The sequence below is a fragment of the Crinia signifera genome, chromosome 3, assembly GCF_055691185.1.
Source record: "Crinia signifera chromosome 3, ASM5569118v1, whole genome shotgun sequence".
Taxonomy (NCBI): Eukaryota; Metazoa; Chordata; class Amphibia; order Anura; family Myobatrachidae; genus Crinia; species Crinia signifera.
Window position 1 is genome coordinate 14,008,054 of NC_139219.1, and position 18,838 is coordinate 14,026,891.

At 43.9% G+C, this 18,838-nt stretch overlaps 1 protein-coding gene across 4 annotated transcripts in view; it reads right to left on the minus strand.

The window, feature by feature from the left end:
• Positions 1-320: 320 nt before the first annotated feature.
• Positions 321-18,838, minus strand: part of TTC7A (tetratricopeptide repeat domain 7A) — a 368,146-nt gene continuing 349,628 nt past the window's right edge. For all 4 annotated transcript variants that reach the window (XM_083175293.1, XM_083175295.1, XM_083175292.1 and 1 more), the window contains one exon: positions 321-2,361. In XM_083175293.1, coding sequence (XP_083031419.1) covers positions 2,140-2,361 — 222 coding nt within the window. In that variant the 3' untranslated portion in view covers positions 321-2,139. The remainder of the gene's footprint in view (positions 2,362-18,838) is intronic.

The window sequence follows — 18,838 nt, forward strand, 5'->3', positions numbered from 1 at the left end:
GAGTGTTTGTGGGTTACATGCTCGTTGCCAGGGAGTTACATACCAATTGCCAGGGGTTAACTGCTCGTTGCCAGGAGCAACATATATATATGTTCCAGGTTCAATATATATGTTCCAGGTTTGATATATGCTCCCCAGTAGGACCTCTAGCATCTGCCTTTTTCAGCAGATTCCTTACGGACGGCCGGATCCATTGGAATCTACAGAGACCATGCGCCCCCACAGCACCGGCTCCCCCAAGCCACTGCTTGGGCTGCAGCGCCACTGTTACACCACTTGTACAGTATATCATGTTGAACAAACCACACTGAGACATAATGTACAACTGTGAAGTACCTTTAATTCCCCATAGTACCAATCAAATTGCTTTTGAACAGTGGTTGGGTTTTCCATTACATTTGTCTTTAATACGGCATTTTTATTTAAATAAACGGTATGTGTGATTCGCAATTTACAGTTTATTGCACCAATAACAACCTTTACAGCAAATCAATAAGAAAAATGTTACATTCATTGTAAAAGGAGCGATGAGAGACATCGCGGTCAGTGATAGGAGAAGGGCGCGAGCTCTGTGACATGGATTGTGCAATAAGGGCACCCTAGTGATTTCCTATGGGCCGACAGCGACTCTACAGCTGTCTGTTGGAGCAATCTGTATAATAACAAACACACGCTGAGCTGTAGTGACCGCCGGACACATCATTTATTCAGGGTTATAGTGAGAAACAACAAAGGCTACAGAGGAAGGAAGGAAATAAAAGGGAAGGTTGGAAGGAAGGGACCATACAAAGGGGGATATTCAGACCTGCTCACTAGGCTGCGTTTTGTACGAATTCTGGGCGGGTGCTGACATCATGTGACTTCAGCATTTCCATGGGTGCACCCACCGTTTTTTGTGGGCACACCGTGAAACGCTGGGCGGACCCCACGACCGCTCCCCTGCCTGTCAATCATTTCACGAACGCTCTGGGGGTTTGCGCATGACTGACTATGCGCATTCACAGACCCCCAACATCGTGGATGGGGCCGAATTCGGCATTGTGCGAACAAGTCTGAATTGGCCCCAAAGGGTGGAGAGGAAGGAAAGAGAAAGACATAGCAGAGAAAGGATGTATGCTTTATATTACAGTAATTAATAATGATTATAATATGGAATTCGGTGGCAGATTTTACCTATGTGCTGCAGGACAGCAGCCCCCCCCCCCAGTAAAATCTGCCACCCGCGGGACTGCCTATCAGTGCTATTGACTTATAGAAGCGATCCCTACTCATCACAGCCACAGTCAGCCCTATGGGCTGCAGCAGATGCCATTTATAGAAGCCAGCTTGTTCCGCAGCACCGGAGTTAAGCCCCACCCCCTAGGCCCCACCTGATCTAAGCCCCGCCTCTCGGTGCCACCAGCCACCAATCAATCACCGGGAGGTCAGGGACTGCACAGCCAGTGCTTGTTTTGTGGCGGTACTCAGGGATATGCGGTCCCAGCACCTGAAGTTTGGCCTAATGTTTAATTCTTACAACTACTGTAGTTCCAACAACCAGCAGAAAGCTGTGACATCATTTCCGAAGTGAATAAAATAAGGTTCTGCACACTTATCAAGCGTGCGTGTGGCAGTTACTATAAATCTTGTACCAACTCCGTTGCTCAGATCAGCCCATAATGTCATGTGATCTTCATTGTCCTTTTATATTAAAGAGAGTATTTCAAATATTTATATAAATATATGTTTTCTATAAACTTAAAGTCCAATACATCATCTTCCAATAGACATAAATACCTAAAAATGACAATTTCCTGCCTAAAACGCAAATAAATATTTCATTTAAAATCATGCTTTCTGTAATTACTGAATTCCAGCTACACAGAGAATTCCTTCTGCCAGTTCAGGCCCTGCGCGGACGTCTCAAGTTATCATTAATCAGAAATGTCTTAGAATATGAAGAGTGCAAAATAAACGTCTCATGTTTTTACGGAAGTATAAGATAGCCTTTATATTTACATTATTCTTATTAATTACAATTCATTTTCAATAAAATAAAATAAAATACATTCGCTTTAATGATCAGATTTAAAAGCCTATTATGCTTGCAGTACTGTATTGGGTTGAAAAAGTAGACCGGTCCAGTTACTCCAGCCTTCTTTACAGCTCTCGGGGTATGACGGTGAATGGGGAGACTGGGCTGCTGGACTCCAGGTCTAATGCGGTTATGAAACACTCTACCGCGGCTTCGTGCTTCCCCTGTGCTTGTAGGACCTCACCAAGACCATTCCAAGAATCGTGCGATGTGCTCTGAATCCGGACTGCGTCTCGGAGAAACTTCTCAGCGAGGTTGTTACGCCCAAGTCTTTTCAGTACAAGCCCCTGGAACCGAAAAAGCAGAAGACCTTGTTACATGATGTGACTTATACAATTGCTAGGTTTTATTTACAAACGACTGTAGGGACAAGTGTGCAACAATCCACCAGATATTTGGTAAGTCATCATTCCGCTGAATATAATGTCTACCGTTGGGGAATTAGGTCGATCTAGAAATAAGTCCATCCTGATACTCGTCCCTAGAGTGACAGGATCACTCCCCAATCAGGGGACACATGTGGTTGGTCATCCTGGATGAGTTCTACTACAAAACCCGGTGCCTGCATTGGGAGAAGATACTATGGTCAAACGCACAGACTGATAACGCTCTACATGAGACTATGGACTTTGTTATGGGACCAACTTAACTAGTGAGAACAGAGAGCATTGTTGGGTGAGGAGTGGTGGTGGCAACCTTCGGATGAATGCAAGTCAATGGAGTGTCAAGAGTATTGCTGAACCTTGACTGCAAGTTTCCACCAATTGTTAAATGTATTGGTCTGCGGTGTCACCCTTTTGCAAAAACAACTTGATAATAGCAAACTAAGGGGTTAATTTACTAAGCCTTGGAGAGAGATAAAGTCAATGGAGATAAAGTCCCAACCAACCAGAGAGTTTATGGGCTAAAAACTGTCAAAGTGAAAGTAAAAACTGTCACAGCTGAAATTGAAAGTAAAAACTGTCACAGCTCAAAGTGAAAGCACACTGTAGAAGCCGGTCATTTTGATGGGCTTTTAACTACCGGTAGTTATTTTATTTAAAGCAACTTTGCATTTTAGGTTTAGTGGTCCAGTCTGTACCTCGTCATGTTTGGGGGACGTCTTAGAACCGTAGCCTCTCCTCCCTTCCTGTAACCAGAGAGCAGGACAAGGAGGGATGCAAACAGTCCCAGAGCGTTTAGCGGCTCAGTAATGAAAGCAGCCTGATCCCAGCCTGATTCGGAATGCACAGTTAATTAGCTCTGTACGTATCACGTCTATATAAACCTGCAGCCTCTTGCAATTAGCTGTCAGTTCAAAATGACTCCTAAATTAGCCAAGCATTGTTCTGCCTGTGCTTCCTGACCTGTCTCCCTGCTGGAATAGCTGCAAAGTGCGTCATCTTGATAAATGGTTCTGTCTGTCTTGGGCATCTTCTATGTCACTGCTGCTTGTAATTGAATATGAAGCAATTAGTGGTGAATTACTAGAGACCAGAAATGAGAGTTCTGCTAATATGTTCCTCTGACAGCACAATTCCTTCCTTGCACTGCTTCCTATAACAGCTCAATAAATGGATATTTCTTATCAGGAATAAGACTTGTGTGTCTTAGGCAACGGGAAGGCATGGAATCCAGGATTCGGTTGAATACTAAGGGCCTGATTCTGAGGCAGGGGTGAATCTGATTCTCAGAGGCAATGAAACAACGTGGAATTTAGAGTTCAGCCTAAGCTGTGCTCAGGGCTGTCCTAATAGCATTGTAGGCCCCCAGGCAAAGCAATGTATTTGTGGCCCTTCCCTCCACACCCATTAGCAAGAAAAAAATGTAAAAAAGAAAAAAATCATAACACGCCCACTTTCTTCCATACAGTGAATGTCTGTCAGAACTCTGATTCGTGGATAGCTCCAGCCATTCACCAGTCAGCATGCTGACATTCATTCACTGTCTGGCTGCAGGCTGGGAGGCTGGTAGAGAATGCTGGACTCTGATTGGTGGATAGCTCCAGCCATTCACCAGTCAGCATGCTTACATCCATTCACTGTCTGGCTGCAGGCTGGAAGGCAGGTAGAAAATGCTGCCTGGTCGCTCTGTGCGTTAGTCACAATCATGGCGACCAGGCAGCATTGTCTACTGCCTCCCAAAAAGTGAGGCAGATGCCCCCAACCTAATCCGCCCCACGCTCGAAGGCCCCTAAAATTGCGGGGCCCATGAGCAGCTGCCCATTGAGCCCATACATACATAGTCCCCCATGCATAGAGAGACACCAAGGATTTACAACAATGTCATTTCAGGTAGGCCGCCATGACTCGGGTTATGTGTGTTAGGAGCTGTATCTTTTCCTGCACTGTGTCCTCATTCAAAGACCCGTATTGTTGGTGTACAAGTAAGTAGATCAAAATAATAAAATACAGTGCATCCGGAAAGTATTCACAGCGCTTTACTTTTTCCAAATATTCTTATGTTACAGCCTTATTACAAAATGAAATAATTTAATTTTCCCCTAAAATTCTACACACAGTACCCCATAATGACAACATGAAAAAAAAAAGTTTTTGGGGAGATTTTTGCAAATGTATTAAAAAATAAAAAAAATAAGAAATCAAATGATAAGTATTCACAGCCTTTGAGCTCAGGTGCATCCTGTTTCCACTGATCACCCTTGAGATGTTCCTACAGATTAACTGGAGTCCACCTGTGGTACATTCAGTTGACTGGACAGGATTTGGAATGGCACGCACACCTGTCTATATAAGGTCCTACACTTGACAGTGCATGTCAGGGAACAAACCAAGTATGGAGTCACAGGAATTGTCTGTAGACCTCCGAGACACGATTGTCTCAAAGCACAAAACTGGGGAAGGGTACAGACAAATGTTTGTTGCTTTGAAGGTCCCAGGGCTCTTCCTAGAGCTGCCCAGTCATCTAAACTGAGTGATCGGGGGAGAAGGGCCCTAGTCAGGGAGGTGACCAAAAACCTGATGGTCACTAGCATTCCTCTGTGGAGTGGGGAGGAGAACCTTCCAGAAAGACAACCATCTCTGCAGCAATCCACCAACCAGGCCTGTATGGTAAAGTGACCAGACAGAATGATGAGACAAAGATTAAACTCTGGTGTGAAAACCAGACATCATGTTTGAAGGAAGCCAGGCATCGCTCATCACGAGGCCAATACCATCCCTACAGTGAAGCATGGTGGTGGCAGCATCATGCTGTGGGGATGTTTTTCAGCGGCAGGAACTGGGGGACTAGTCAGGATAGAGGGAAAGATAAATGTACAGAGACATCCTAGATGAAAACCTGCTCCAGAGCTCTCTTGACCTCAGACTGGGGCGACGGTTTATCTTTCAGCAGCACAATGACCCTAAGCACACAGCCAAGATATCAAAGGAGTGCCGGATGCACTGAACTTTCATAAAACTATATATTGTAATAGGTTTTGGTACAAAATGCCAACATTCACGATGTGTAAATAATCTGCAGCTTAACACTAACAGGTGGAGACATTCTCTTTGTCAGAGACTGTACAAAGAAGGGCAAATAAAATGGTGCATGGCCTACATCACAAAATGTACCGGGAAAGACTAAAAGATCTTAATATGTATAGTTTAGAGCAGAGAAGGGAAAGGAGGGGACATGATAGAAACTTTCAAGGGTTTTACCAAGGGTTTTACCTGTTTCTCAGGAACAGAACACGAGGACATGCACTGCAAATCGTGTCCCCCTCCCGGTCTCCCGCATTGTAGCAACAGACCCCGCCCCCTCCCCGTAGTAAAAATGTCAGAATTTTGCAGGTCCGCGGGGAGGGGGCGGGGCTAAAGTGCCGCGAATCGCGGCATTTCGCTACATTTTAACCCCTGCCCCCATCCACGGACCCGATAATTAATGCGCCTGTCGGCCGTGGGGGTGGGGCTTGGTGACGTCAGCCTCGCCCCGCCCCCAAAATGAAGCCTCGTCCAGCCCTGCTTTCACTCCTCTCCGGGCTTCTCCTGGTGAGGAGTTTAGAAAAATTGGCATGTACGGCACTGACACTAGAGGGAGGAAGATTCAGGGGAAATGCGAGGAAGAATGACTTCACAGAAAGAGTAGTAGATAAGTGTAATAGCCGACCATCAGAGGTGGTAGAGGCAAATACAGTAGAGCAATATAAACATGCTTGGGATAGGCATATTGATATCCTTACACAGAAATAAGGATCAAATATGGTTTGAGGTAACATGTTTAATAGAGGGGCAGACTAGATAGGCCAAGTGGTTCTTATCTGCCGTCACATTCTATGTTTCTATGTAATATTCAAAATGTCCCCTAGCTTTCCTTGAGGACATTGTGAATTTTGACATTTAGAACCTATACCCTCTGCATGGGTGGCCAAACTGGTCCTCGAGATCTACCATTGGTCCACCACCTAGCTGGTGGAACTTAGCAGGCCAACAATCAGGTCTGAAATAAGCCCTTTGTGTGTAAGGTGTATATAACACATCAATGCATTGTGTTTATACTTGGAACCCAAGATATCACGTTATATATATATATGTGCAAATATTCCAAAATACAGGAACAATCGAAATCCAAAATACTTCTGCTCCCAAACATTTCGGTTATAGGAGATTGAACCTGTTCCGCATGTGAAGTCTTGCATAGAATGTAATTAAGGCGACGGCTAAATATCTAATGGTAGCCTTTCCAGGAATACTTATATCGCAGACATACATATAACATATTGCATGAAAACATTACGCAGTCTTTCTCTGTTCATTCTTTGCCGTCCTATATACTGAAAATCCTTAATATTCATAATTCCTGCAATTTGCATTACATTCCATTTAATTAAGTGCATGTTCAATGGAAGCAGCACTATGAATACTTGGTAGCAAATCTTCAGACTACATTAATGCAATGCTTTTCACTCTAGGCACAACGTTCCCGTTTGATTATTTAGCAGATAATAATGTCTGCCACTGGATTTAGAAAAAATTGATTAATACAAGGTAGATGTGACCTGCATATATTATATATTATTACACACCTCTCTCGGCTTGCTGTCTCCGGACTCTCAGCAAAGTTAGCAAAGCGACTACATTATATAGGCACGAAATTCTCTAGAGATTATAAGTATAATTGTGCTGGGGAACATTACTGCCAATTTCAATTATTTTTAAAGTACTAGACTCACAAGTCCCTCGTCATCCTCATTAAACCATGATGTGCCATTTTGTAATCTGTATTCATTGAATAATTATTTGATTATGGATTAAACTAAAATTCACCAATTTTCAATCAAAGACTGACTTTAGAAGACATTGGGCCTTATTCTGGTTGGTGCGGCCGGGTTTTTTATGATCTGCGCATGCGTACATTCGCTAATGCGCAGGCGCGAACACTCCACAACGCTTACGGACGGGTCTCTACGTGCGAAAAAACCTGTACGCGAGTGTACGGGCATTGAGGGCGGCATAGGGGCGTGTTGAGGGGAGCGGCCGAAATAATGAGGGAAAATGGGCGTAAATATGGGCGTACACGGGGGTGTGCACCAAAAATGAGCGGTGCTACTACCGCACGATCGACTAAAGCACCGTTCATTTCGGACACAAAACAGGCGGCCGCCAACCGCCATCTCAGACCACCCCTACAGATACCGCATGCCAGCGTGCGCCTGGGTTTCCTAATTAACGCTGATTACTACTCAAACACATACACCTGAATGTAATAAGCAATGCTGCAGTCTATTAAGTCCAAACCATGATTTCACTACCTGCAAGCCACACACAGCACTCAAACACATTGGAAGCTTATCTTTCTATACTTCTCTACATTTAAAGGTTTGTTTAATTTAAGGTAAGAATCTTTTTAAGACCTGCTTATATATGCTAAGGTAGGTATTTGCTAAACAGTTAGACACATTCACTACGTGCTTTCATAGACTTTACACAGTAGCACACTCAATCTACACAAGTCGACATGTGTCAACGTGTTCACTCTAATACAAACATAGGTTTTGTATTTATGATACAATAACATAAACCACATCTAACACCTACAAAGGATGTTTCAGCAATGTTTTAAGCCCATGCCCACTATTTTGCACACAATCTTTGTATAGTACCCAAAATACAGAACTGTACCACTATCTGATCTGCTATGAATTGGATTTTACTACACTCTGGATGTAAGATGCCACAAATCACATTATTGCACTCACATCTCTCTAACAAAGGATTCCTACATCTGCTTATGACACTGTAAAATCATATATATTTAAAAACTTATACATGTTTGTTCACAAGCAATTTTATCATGTTTGGCCGATTCACACATCTTTTTTTAGGGAGGACACATATGCATTCCTACACAAATGTACCTTTTGACCCTTGTTTGTCTGCCTCACCCACTCCATGAGGAAAGCATTGTTCTGGACCTGCTTTTACCTACTACTGTAGGAGCTACCTCACCTGCACACAAACTGTTTCTCACCTATTAAGTTGCTCTGCACATGTGCTGACACAAACTAATTAGCAGGGAAAAGTTGGAACATGGGAATGGCCATGGAGAGGGTTACACATGGGAAACTTCGACCACACTTCAACAAATGTTCAAAAATACCCTGGTCAGTAAGTACACATAAATGTAGTATTTGTTTCACACAAGAAATTACACATACAACAATTTTGTTTTAATTGGTAAAATAAATTTATTTGCTGTTCAGCATCACAGCTTATTTGACACTTTCATGTCATAAATCAAATAAACAAATAAAATAGACACAAAAATAAAAAAACAGCCAGAACAAGAGGTTGCATATCTCCAAACATGTGTTACCCTGCAAATGTGTTACCCTGCAAATGCAATGGTGAAAGAAATGGGGACACCAGAATACGTACTGCAACAACCAGGGTGAATACTAAGCAAGATACACACCACCAAAAATTTATCCTGCATTTGTAGAGGTCAAAATAAGAACTTTAATGCCCATGGCACGAAAATGGATCGATGGCCAACTCAGGAAGTGGATGTCCAGTGCAATTTAAACATTTGGGGTCCAACCACAGAGGAAGTGAACCAGGTCTCATTATTTGGGCCCTTTTTTCCCCCTTTTAGATGGGGCCTTGGGGACAGGGGCCTTTGGCTCAGATGGCTTGCGGCGTCTTCCCCTAGTGGACACAGGAGGGTCAGCAGAGGTGGAAGGTTGGGGAGCAGCTTGGGGTGGGCCAGCAGATGGGGGATTGTCCCTTAGGGACCTGGCGGTGGTCAGCAGCTCCGCAAGAATGTCATTCTGGCGGCTGAGGTGTTGGCCAATGCTTTGCATGCCAGCCGCCAGAGTGTCGGTTGAAGGCCTCACACTGCTGCCTGTTTGTGGCCTTCCAATCCTCCAAAAATTCCCCAATCTGCTGCTGACGGAGCGCAGCATCCACCCCTTGCTGCTCGATCCTCTCCAGCATCACCATCACGCTCTCATCCCATGTCTCCTGTGGCTGGGGCTGGGGGTGTCTTCTTGGTGGAGGCTGGACCACTTGCTCCACCTGTGGCTCTGCAGAGGAAGATGCTGCCGGTTCATCCTGGGTTTCTGCTTCTGCTAGGATAATAATTGAAAACAATGTCACCATCACATACGCACTAAAAAATATCTTTCAAAATACAATGCATTACTGTGACTTACCATCAAAAGCAGCATCAAAGACCTCCGCCGGGAGCTCACTGTCCATATTGGAGATCCCCCTGACCTCGGCCACATCAATGACGTCCAAGGCGTCCTGCTCCAGGGGGGTATACTCCAAATTATCGGGCATAGGACCTCTCCCGGTGGACATGCTGTGGTTGTACCGGTCAGTCATCTTCCTCTTCAGTGTCGTTTTGAAGTCTGTCCACCTACAAGTTTAAAAATACAAATATCACCATGAGATATGTGCACCACTGTGCTAGTGAACATCATGACTACGTTACATTTCCTAGTGTGGGTGATCTTATGTTTTTTAGCCATATGTGTCCCACACACACATTAATGTCTCCATTAGGAGGCATTTCAGTGTCTCATCTCATTCATTAGGCCACTAAATGCACATACATAGATCACTATGCAGAAATGACATCATCCATGGCCAAATTATGCACCTCCACCTGGTGTGAAACTACACATTCCACCATAGCTTGACAGTGTGGTTATTATGGAGTCATTTAACTATGGGATGGCATACTGGGATGTGTAGTTTCTCACCAGCTACATGTGCACAGTTTGGTCATTCTTGTTTCAGTTGCATCATATGGAACATGTTACAACAACTCTTTCCAAAACACACTTTCTCTTGTCCCATCACATACTTCACATGAGCAGAACTGTGCCCATAACCTCACATCACACCAATGGTGCATGTTTCATATATCAATGTGGGTTATTAGACATGGTTGTGTTCACATGTGACATTGAAGTGTAGCACTATCTACAAACACACCTTTCTATTATTCTCAAAACATACATGTAACATATGTACACACATATGACATTATCAGGGGGACAAACACACTTGCCTTTTCTTCACCGCAAGCCAATCTCTGACCACTGGTGACACCTGGTTCACTTCCTCTGTGATCTTGTCCCAAAGGTTTCTCCTTGCACTGGCACCCGGCTTCCTGGTTGGCAATTCAATCCATTTGCGTGCTCTGGGCACTAAAATTCTTAATTCTGCCTCTACAAATGCAGGGTTTCTCTTTTTGGTGGTGGTATCCTGCTCAGTCCTCACCCTAGATGTTGCAGCTCGTTTTCTGGTGGCCCCAGTTCTCTCAACATGCACCTGCTGGGTCACACCTGTTTGGAGAGATGCAACCTCTTGTTCTGGCTGGTTGCTTGGCCCTTGAGGAGCTGGTGGAGGTTGAACAGGGCCTGTTAGTGAGGGGCCCGATTGGTCTTGCAGGCTACTTCTCTCTTGAGCCCTCCTTCTCCGCTCCTGTTCCCTCTTCTGTAAAGCTTCAAGCAGGGATTCTGCTTGTGCTCTCTGTAGAGCGTCCTCAGCTGCGGAATCGTCTGAGTTAGACATGTTTGCAGCAATTCTGGCCTGCATCTGACTGAATATTTATATGTTAATCTCCCACCATGAACAAGGGGGCGTATATTTTTCCCCGCAATGTAGTTGCTAATTTACGACGATATTTCCCGCCGATAATTGCCGCTTAAATTACGCAGGTCTCAACGCACCTGATCAATCACCTGTATATGCACATACACAGGTTGTGGAGCATTGTGTGCTAAATCGTGAAATGTGTGCACCTGTCATTCCAATGATGAGTGTTGTCAGCTGGTATCTGTTTGAGTTTGTGTATGCTTTGTGAGTCACATTTCAAAACATCACGTTATAATGCTTTCCTTACATATGTAATGAGTATGAAATTGTCATACACCAACATGTTGCATTGTGCCCCTTTTAGCAGCGTATTTATTAGTAGACGGTTGCGTGTATTATTTTACGCACACTGTATATACAGTACGTCTCTCCATGGAAATGGGTGTATTGTGCCCCTTTTAGCAGCGTATTTATTAGTAGACGGTTGCGTGTATTATTTTACGCACACTGTATATACAGTTCCTCTCTATACATTAAATGCATGCTCTTGGTTATGGTGTGTGTATATCGGAACGGTCCGCGTAAGTTTCTATTCGCATCCAGTTTGTTCATGTAAGAAGGATTAATAAAGTTAATACTAAACAAACATTTTTTACACCAATCAGCAAGCACCAAAAGTGATATATGTACCTGCAATTAATAACTGCGCCATTGCCACTATGACTTCAACCAGGGCTAGGGCGTTTTCTACCCAGGAGCTGTTGGCCTTGGTTGAGGTCATGGACCGGCGTCTGGGGCCCAGGGGCCCATATGTGTCCAACATGGACAAGCGGCGGGCATATAATGCTGCCCGCCGGCAAATCTTCGCCCGGACCGGCGTTCACAGAAGCCTGGGCCAAGTTGAGCGGCGCTGGTCTGACCTGCGCCGGCGGCAGCCAGTGTTGCTATCTTCACTTCGCCGCCATATTGCCCAATGTAAGTTTTTATTTACTAGTATGTCTGCGTTTTTTTGCAATGTTTTCTGTACTTTTTATAAATATGTTCCTGAGTATGTGGGTGTATATGGGGTGTATAGGGGGTGTATAGGGGGTGTATATGGGTGTATAGGGGGTGTATATGGGTGTATATGGGGTGTATATGGGGTGTATAGGGGGTGTATATGGGTGTATAGGGGGTGTATAGGGGGTGTATAGGGGGTGTATATGGGGTGTATAGGGGGTGTATATGGGGTGTATAGGGGGTGTATATGGGGTGTATAGGGGGGGGTTTAAGTAGTTGCTCAGTTTTTGGGTGTAGCATATCAATTAGTTTGCATGATAAATGTCTGAAATATAACAGCAATGATAATTTGGAAGGTTATGAGCATGACTAATGTGAATTTTTCTTTCCCCCTTTTATATGAAACCCAATCTTCGATTTCTATGCCATCAACATGAACATTTCAGCACGGGCAAGAGCCCGCATAGAAGCCCGGGAGCAGGCAGCCCGGGACCAGGCAGCCCAGGAGCAGCCGGAAGAGGAGGAGGAAGAGGAGGAGGAAGAGGAGGAGGAAGAGGAGGAGACAATGGGTCAAGCTGGGGCCCACCAAATTTCGCCATCCCCTTCCCCCACCCCCTCCCCAACCCCCACCCCTACCCCCACCCCCTCCCCAACCCCCACCCCCACCCCAACCCCCACACACACCCCTACCCCCACCCCCTCCCCAACCCCCACCCCCTCCCCAAACCCCACCCCCTCCCCAACCCCCACCCCCTCCCCACTGCTCCTCACCTCTATGGGGGGGGGGATTCCAGTGTTTTGCGTGGAGGCAAACACTAGATAGCACCTGATGGAGAAATTCCGTTCGGTGTGCACAGCTGACATTAGCATTGTGTTATTCCGTCATTTCGACGGGCTGGGAACTAGTCTTCAATATTTTATGCAATAAAGTAAGTGCTTTATACAATGCTGTGATGGAATTGTTCATATGGTAATTATTTATTTGAAAGAAAAAAAATGTTTGTGTTTTGCAAAGATGATCATAAAGTGTAGAGTGGAGAAGTGGACCAATGAAGACTTTGCCCACGGCAACCAATCAGCTTTAACACCCCCATCGAAATGGATGGGTACAAATGTGGCTTTTATGTGTGTGCAAAAAGTTACATTTGAGTCTGCAGCGGTAGCTTCTACCTGAGCATATGAGGGGAGCTGCCGATGGCTGCACTGCCGAATACGAACCACCAGTCAGGGTCCTGGCACCTGTACAATGCGGTTCTGACGCTTCTCTCACCCGCAAAAATGGCAGTTTCAAGTGTCTGGGATGTCTCACGTGTAGATCTATGATTGCATGCACCTCTTTGTCCTTCATCTGGCAAGAAATACTTTATCAAGCTCAGACTCACTTGTACGACTACGTTTGTGATAAAGAAGGGATACAAAGGGGAGTGGTAGGTCGCATAAGACACATTGGTATGATGGGTGGACCCCCTGAATTATAGTATACTGGAATAATGATTACATATGTGGGGGTGTGCTACCTCGGACATGAAAGTTAACAAGAACAAGAAAAGAGAAGGATGTCCTGTGTCGGTGCACCAAAAAAGAGAATAAAATATAACCTTTATTGTTTTCTTTTAAGAACTGCGAGATAAAAAATACATATAATAACAAACAAGGGTAGGGTAACACACTTTAAAACTAAGGTGGCAGGCAGATGTTTGTGATGAGATATGGTATATGTGCTGATTCCACTTAGAACAGTGTGCTCTTGGTCTGTACAGAATGGAGTGGACCGACAGACCAGGTGTGAGCAGTAAGAGCGGGTATTGAACCTCTTTTAGTAGATGCTCAAATTGCCGCAAGTTCACTCGTGCCAGTTAGAGTTTAGCACGTTTGTGAGATCATTTGTGACAATCAGAAGGGATTGGCATACACTTAATAATCGCACAGTGTATGGGTGAAAATCACTAACTCCCGTGGGAGAATCCCTTTCTGAGTCACTATCTCTAGTGATATGTGCCCAGTGTGGAAGCACTCTACCAGTTAAAAACGTGAGCTCCTATCGGCTGCAGTGTCTTTTTTACTTTTAATCTTTTATGTTATCTATTTAATAAGGCTGTCCATGTATTATGTTTACAGTGTCCATGGTAACGGAGCCGCCGGGTCGCCGGGGTGCATCCACGTCTGTGCGGAGTGACGTGGTGCGACGCACATTGACACTGGATGCGGAAGACGCCTGGAAGCTGCTCCCGCACCTGGACACACGTACACTGATGTCCTGTAAGTATAAATGTCATTTTTGTATGTGTAATTGATGTGATCTGATGAAGACGCAATAAAGTAGCCTCGAAACGTTATCATCCAACTCTGTGGTGTAATGAGTATTATTTGGAGTGCCATCATACAGCCATGGTTATATATATATATATATATATATATATATATATATAACCAGATATGGGGGGTCCCCTTTCTGCGCTCAAGAACTATGGAGCAGCACCTCTGAGGGATCTTCTGTTAGGTAAGATCCAAGGAATAGAAATGAAAAAAAGAGTGGGGTTTCAGAGGGCGCTAATGTACCACAACAATTACAATAAAAAATGGTATTTATTACAACCACATTTAAAAATTATCATAAAAAACACCTACTTGGGTGTAATATTCACACATAAACAACAGATATACAACTCTGGTGAGACATTGCAAATCACAATTGGATCGATGACACTGGTGGTATAGTCAATTCAGAATGGAAGGCCCAACGCGTTTCCGATGGGCTTGATTTTCTCCAATAATGTGCGATACTGGGCTCAATTGAAAAACGGCCCGTACAATAATGGAGTTCTATGGAGATGTGCATACAGCATGAATCCACCACAGTGAATCTGTGGTGGATTCATGCTGTATGCACATCTCCATAGAACTCCATTATTGTACGGGCCGTTTTTCATTTGAGCCCAGTATCGCACATTATTGGAGAAAATCAAGCCCATCGGAAACGCGTTGGGCCTTCCATTCTGAATTGACTATACCACCAGTGTCATCGATCCAATTGTGATTTGCAATGTCTCACCAGAGTTGTATATCTGTTGTTTATGTGTGAATATTACACCCAAGTAGGTGTTTTTTATGATAATTTTTAAATGTGGTTGTAATAAATACCATTTTTTATTGAAATTGTTGTGGTACATTAGCGCCCTCTGAAACCCCACTCTTTTTTCATATATATATATATATATATATATATATATATATATATATATATATAAATGCCCTTACCTATTACACTCCATAAGACCTAAGTGCAGTGTCCGCCTTTCTATTAAACCTTCGCCCCTCTGCTCCCAGAGGGTCACAGCAGTGATGCGTTTGAGCCGTCTCCCTCCCCACGGAGAAGCCTCTCATGATATAAGCTCTATTTATCTCTGACATACTGATGTGACTTTTACACTCTGCCATCTGTCAGCAGTTGTCTATTTACATGACGGGACCACTTGTAATTACATCTTTCTTAACAGTATCGCTTCTACATCACTGCCTTTAATTTGTGTTCATTGAACTACATATTCCTTTGGTGATTAGAGGCGCTGTCTGATGAAACATTGGACAACATAGAAATATAACATCTGTTTATTTGCATGTACATTAATCACTCTCCTAATTAGGATCGATGGATTATGGAACTGTTATGTCAACTGCCTTGCAACATTAACAAAACGAGTACGCTGGCAACAGCAATAGATAGTACTATGTGAATATATAAATATATATAAATATATATATAGTGTATCCGGGGTGCGGCACTCAGCTGTAAAACATACGCTCTGGGAGGCGGTTGTTTGGACAACGTTTCAGTTTTTTAATAAACTGTTTTCAAGTCAAGTACAAGGAAAGTGACAGTGCATACCTTAATTTATACTTACAACCCAGTTGATGTGGCGCGAGAAGCCGCACGCCGGCGGGGAGGGTCCGTGCTCCGTCCTGCCGTGGCCAGTATGGATGACGTCACACCGCCGGACGTCGGGGCTCACGCTGCCAAGGGAATTGGTTGTCAAGGCAACCAAGACGCTATGGAGACATCAACAAAAACATGCCGTGAATATGTGGTAAAGAAAAACATAGAAAGACAAGTATAGCATGCATTAAGCGCCTGGACATTGTACTGACATGGCTTTAAACATGATCCAAAATGTGCATGAATGTGGACAATATACATGCAAAATATACACGAAAAATCCATAAAAAATGTACGTAAAAAATGCAAGCGTTAAACATGGAGAATATCAGAGAAAACTATATATATGTATGAATGGAGGGGATCTTAATGGAAACATCCATAAGAGTTTCCCTCATTTAGCCCCTTGGGAGCAACCACATCTAATCTTGCAATCCACCTACTTTCAAGTTGTAGTAATTTAAGACCCCTGTCACCTCCTCTAATGGATGGAGGGACAGTGTCTATCATCCTATATCGTAGAGTATTTAGGGGATGTTGGTGGGTAGCAAAATGGCGAGCCACCGGTTGCTCGCTGGATCCTTTTTCTATGGCTAGGCGTATGGCGGATCTGTGCGCCGTCATGCGATCCTTCAATCTGCATTCGGTTTATATCTGCATTGAATCTGCATTTTTCGTGTATATTTTGCATGTATATTGTCCACATTCATGCACATTTTGGATCATGTTTAAAGCCATGTCAGTACAATGTCCAGGCGCTTAATGCATGCTATACTTGTCTTTCTATGTTTTTCTTTACCACATATTCACGGCATGTTTTTGTTGATGTCTCCATAGCGTCTTGGTTGCCTTGACAACCAATTCCCTTGGCAGCGTGAGCCCCGACGTCCGGCGGTGTGACTTCATCCATACTGGCCACGGCAGGACGGAGCACGGACCCTCCCCGCCGGCGTGCGGCTTCTCGCGCCACATCAAGTGGGTTGTAAGTATAAATTAAGGTATGCACTGTCACTTTCCTTGTACTTGACTTGAAAACAGTTTATTAAAAAACTGAAACGTTGTCCAAACAACCGCCTCCCAGAGCGTATGTTTTACAGCTGAGTGCCGCACCCCGGATACACTGTACATGCAGCGGATTCCCCGCTTCAGTGAGGGCACCAGCGACAGCCATTCTTTTATTTTGGAGTGCCGGACCACGCAATTTCTAAATATATATATATATATATATATATATATATATATATATAGACATAGTCTCTATATGTCGGCCCGGCACTCTCTTAATGGTCAGCTGCCCCCGGTGCCCTCAGTAGGTTATATAGACATAGAAATACAGTGACATATTTGATTTACCTACTTCATCCCCTGTGGTAGTGTGTCTGACTGGAGTTCCCTGAGCTGAAGGCACAGGAGAAACAGGCTGGATTTCCCATAAGACAGACGAGATCTGTTAGATAATATGGTTTTCTAACATCGACCACAGGCAGCAGCTAGAATTACTGCATGTTCCTAGAGAATTACTATAACTAAGCTGTATTTATTGAACTTCAAAAGAGACCAAAGATCTCTCCCTCTCTCTCTATATATAAAAGGCTAACTACCCCTCACCTCTATGAGGTAAAGTACCGCCAATGACCTCTAGAGGCCACCCCCGACATACCAATTTACTCCTTTGTGTGCAAACAAAGTCACAACAGAGAGTGAAAGTGATTTTTGCAGGGACACTGATCCGTTTCAAACTTACTGGTTTTGGAGAGAGGGAGCTGTGAAGACAGAGATTTGAGGTAGGAGCAAATAGGGACTGGGGGTGGGGTGGAGAGTTTCTGGGCTAAAAACTGTCACAGTTGAAAGTGAAAGTAAAAACTGTCACAGCTCAAAGAGAAAGTACATTTCAGCGGCCGTCAGTTTGACGGGTTTTGAACTAGCGACAGATCATGAAACATCTGTGTAACACAGAGCTCATTTGGAACGGGAGAGGAATAGTGTTTCCAGGAATAAACTGTCTTCCCGAGTGTTAATGAATGAGATTAGTTATAAATAGTTGTTAAATGGTCATTAGTGTATTTGACTCACTATTAGTCGCTTGGTGTAGAACCATCCTTCATTACTAGTTACACGCAGGGCCTAGAAGAGGCACAATTAATTGCAGTAGATCTGCATATTGAATTTTAATCATAGCGTTGAGACAAATGGGCATTTAATAACCGCAACGTATTACCTGGTGACCTGTTCTATATTATAAGTGAGTAATTTGGGGATTTACAGTTTGTTAATGCAGTGTTTGCTCGATCCCAATGTAAAGTGATTGTCATTTTATGGTTACGGAGATGAAGAATCCATGACTGATTTATAATATACTACAGCGATTTAGTTGATATTAGATTTCTGTTCATATTCCGATTTATCTGGTACTTTGTCACCGGCCAATCAGCTGTTAAGTTATCGCCTGGGTTTAAAAAGGAACAGTTAGGAGCTGATTGGCCGGTTATAAAGTACCAGGCACCTTATCACTTCTCCTCCCTTATCACTGCTTCATTCCCCCAGTACCTCTCCTAGTCCTGCCGTTTCAATCTAAAAATATATTTCCAGTATCAGACAGTTTCTCACCAGGATGCTACTAAGACCCTTATCCACTCACTGGTCATCTTCAGATTGGACAACAGCACAGGTTCTCAAACTTCATGTTTTAGAAAATGTGAACTCTGTAGGGCCCTAAATACCTAGTTTGGGAGCCACTGGACTACTGTAATATTCTACTATCTGGCCTCTCTGACAACTGCCTTTCTCTACTCCAATCTTTCC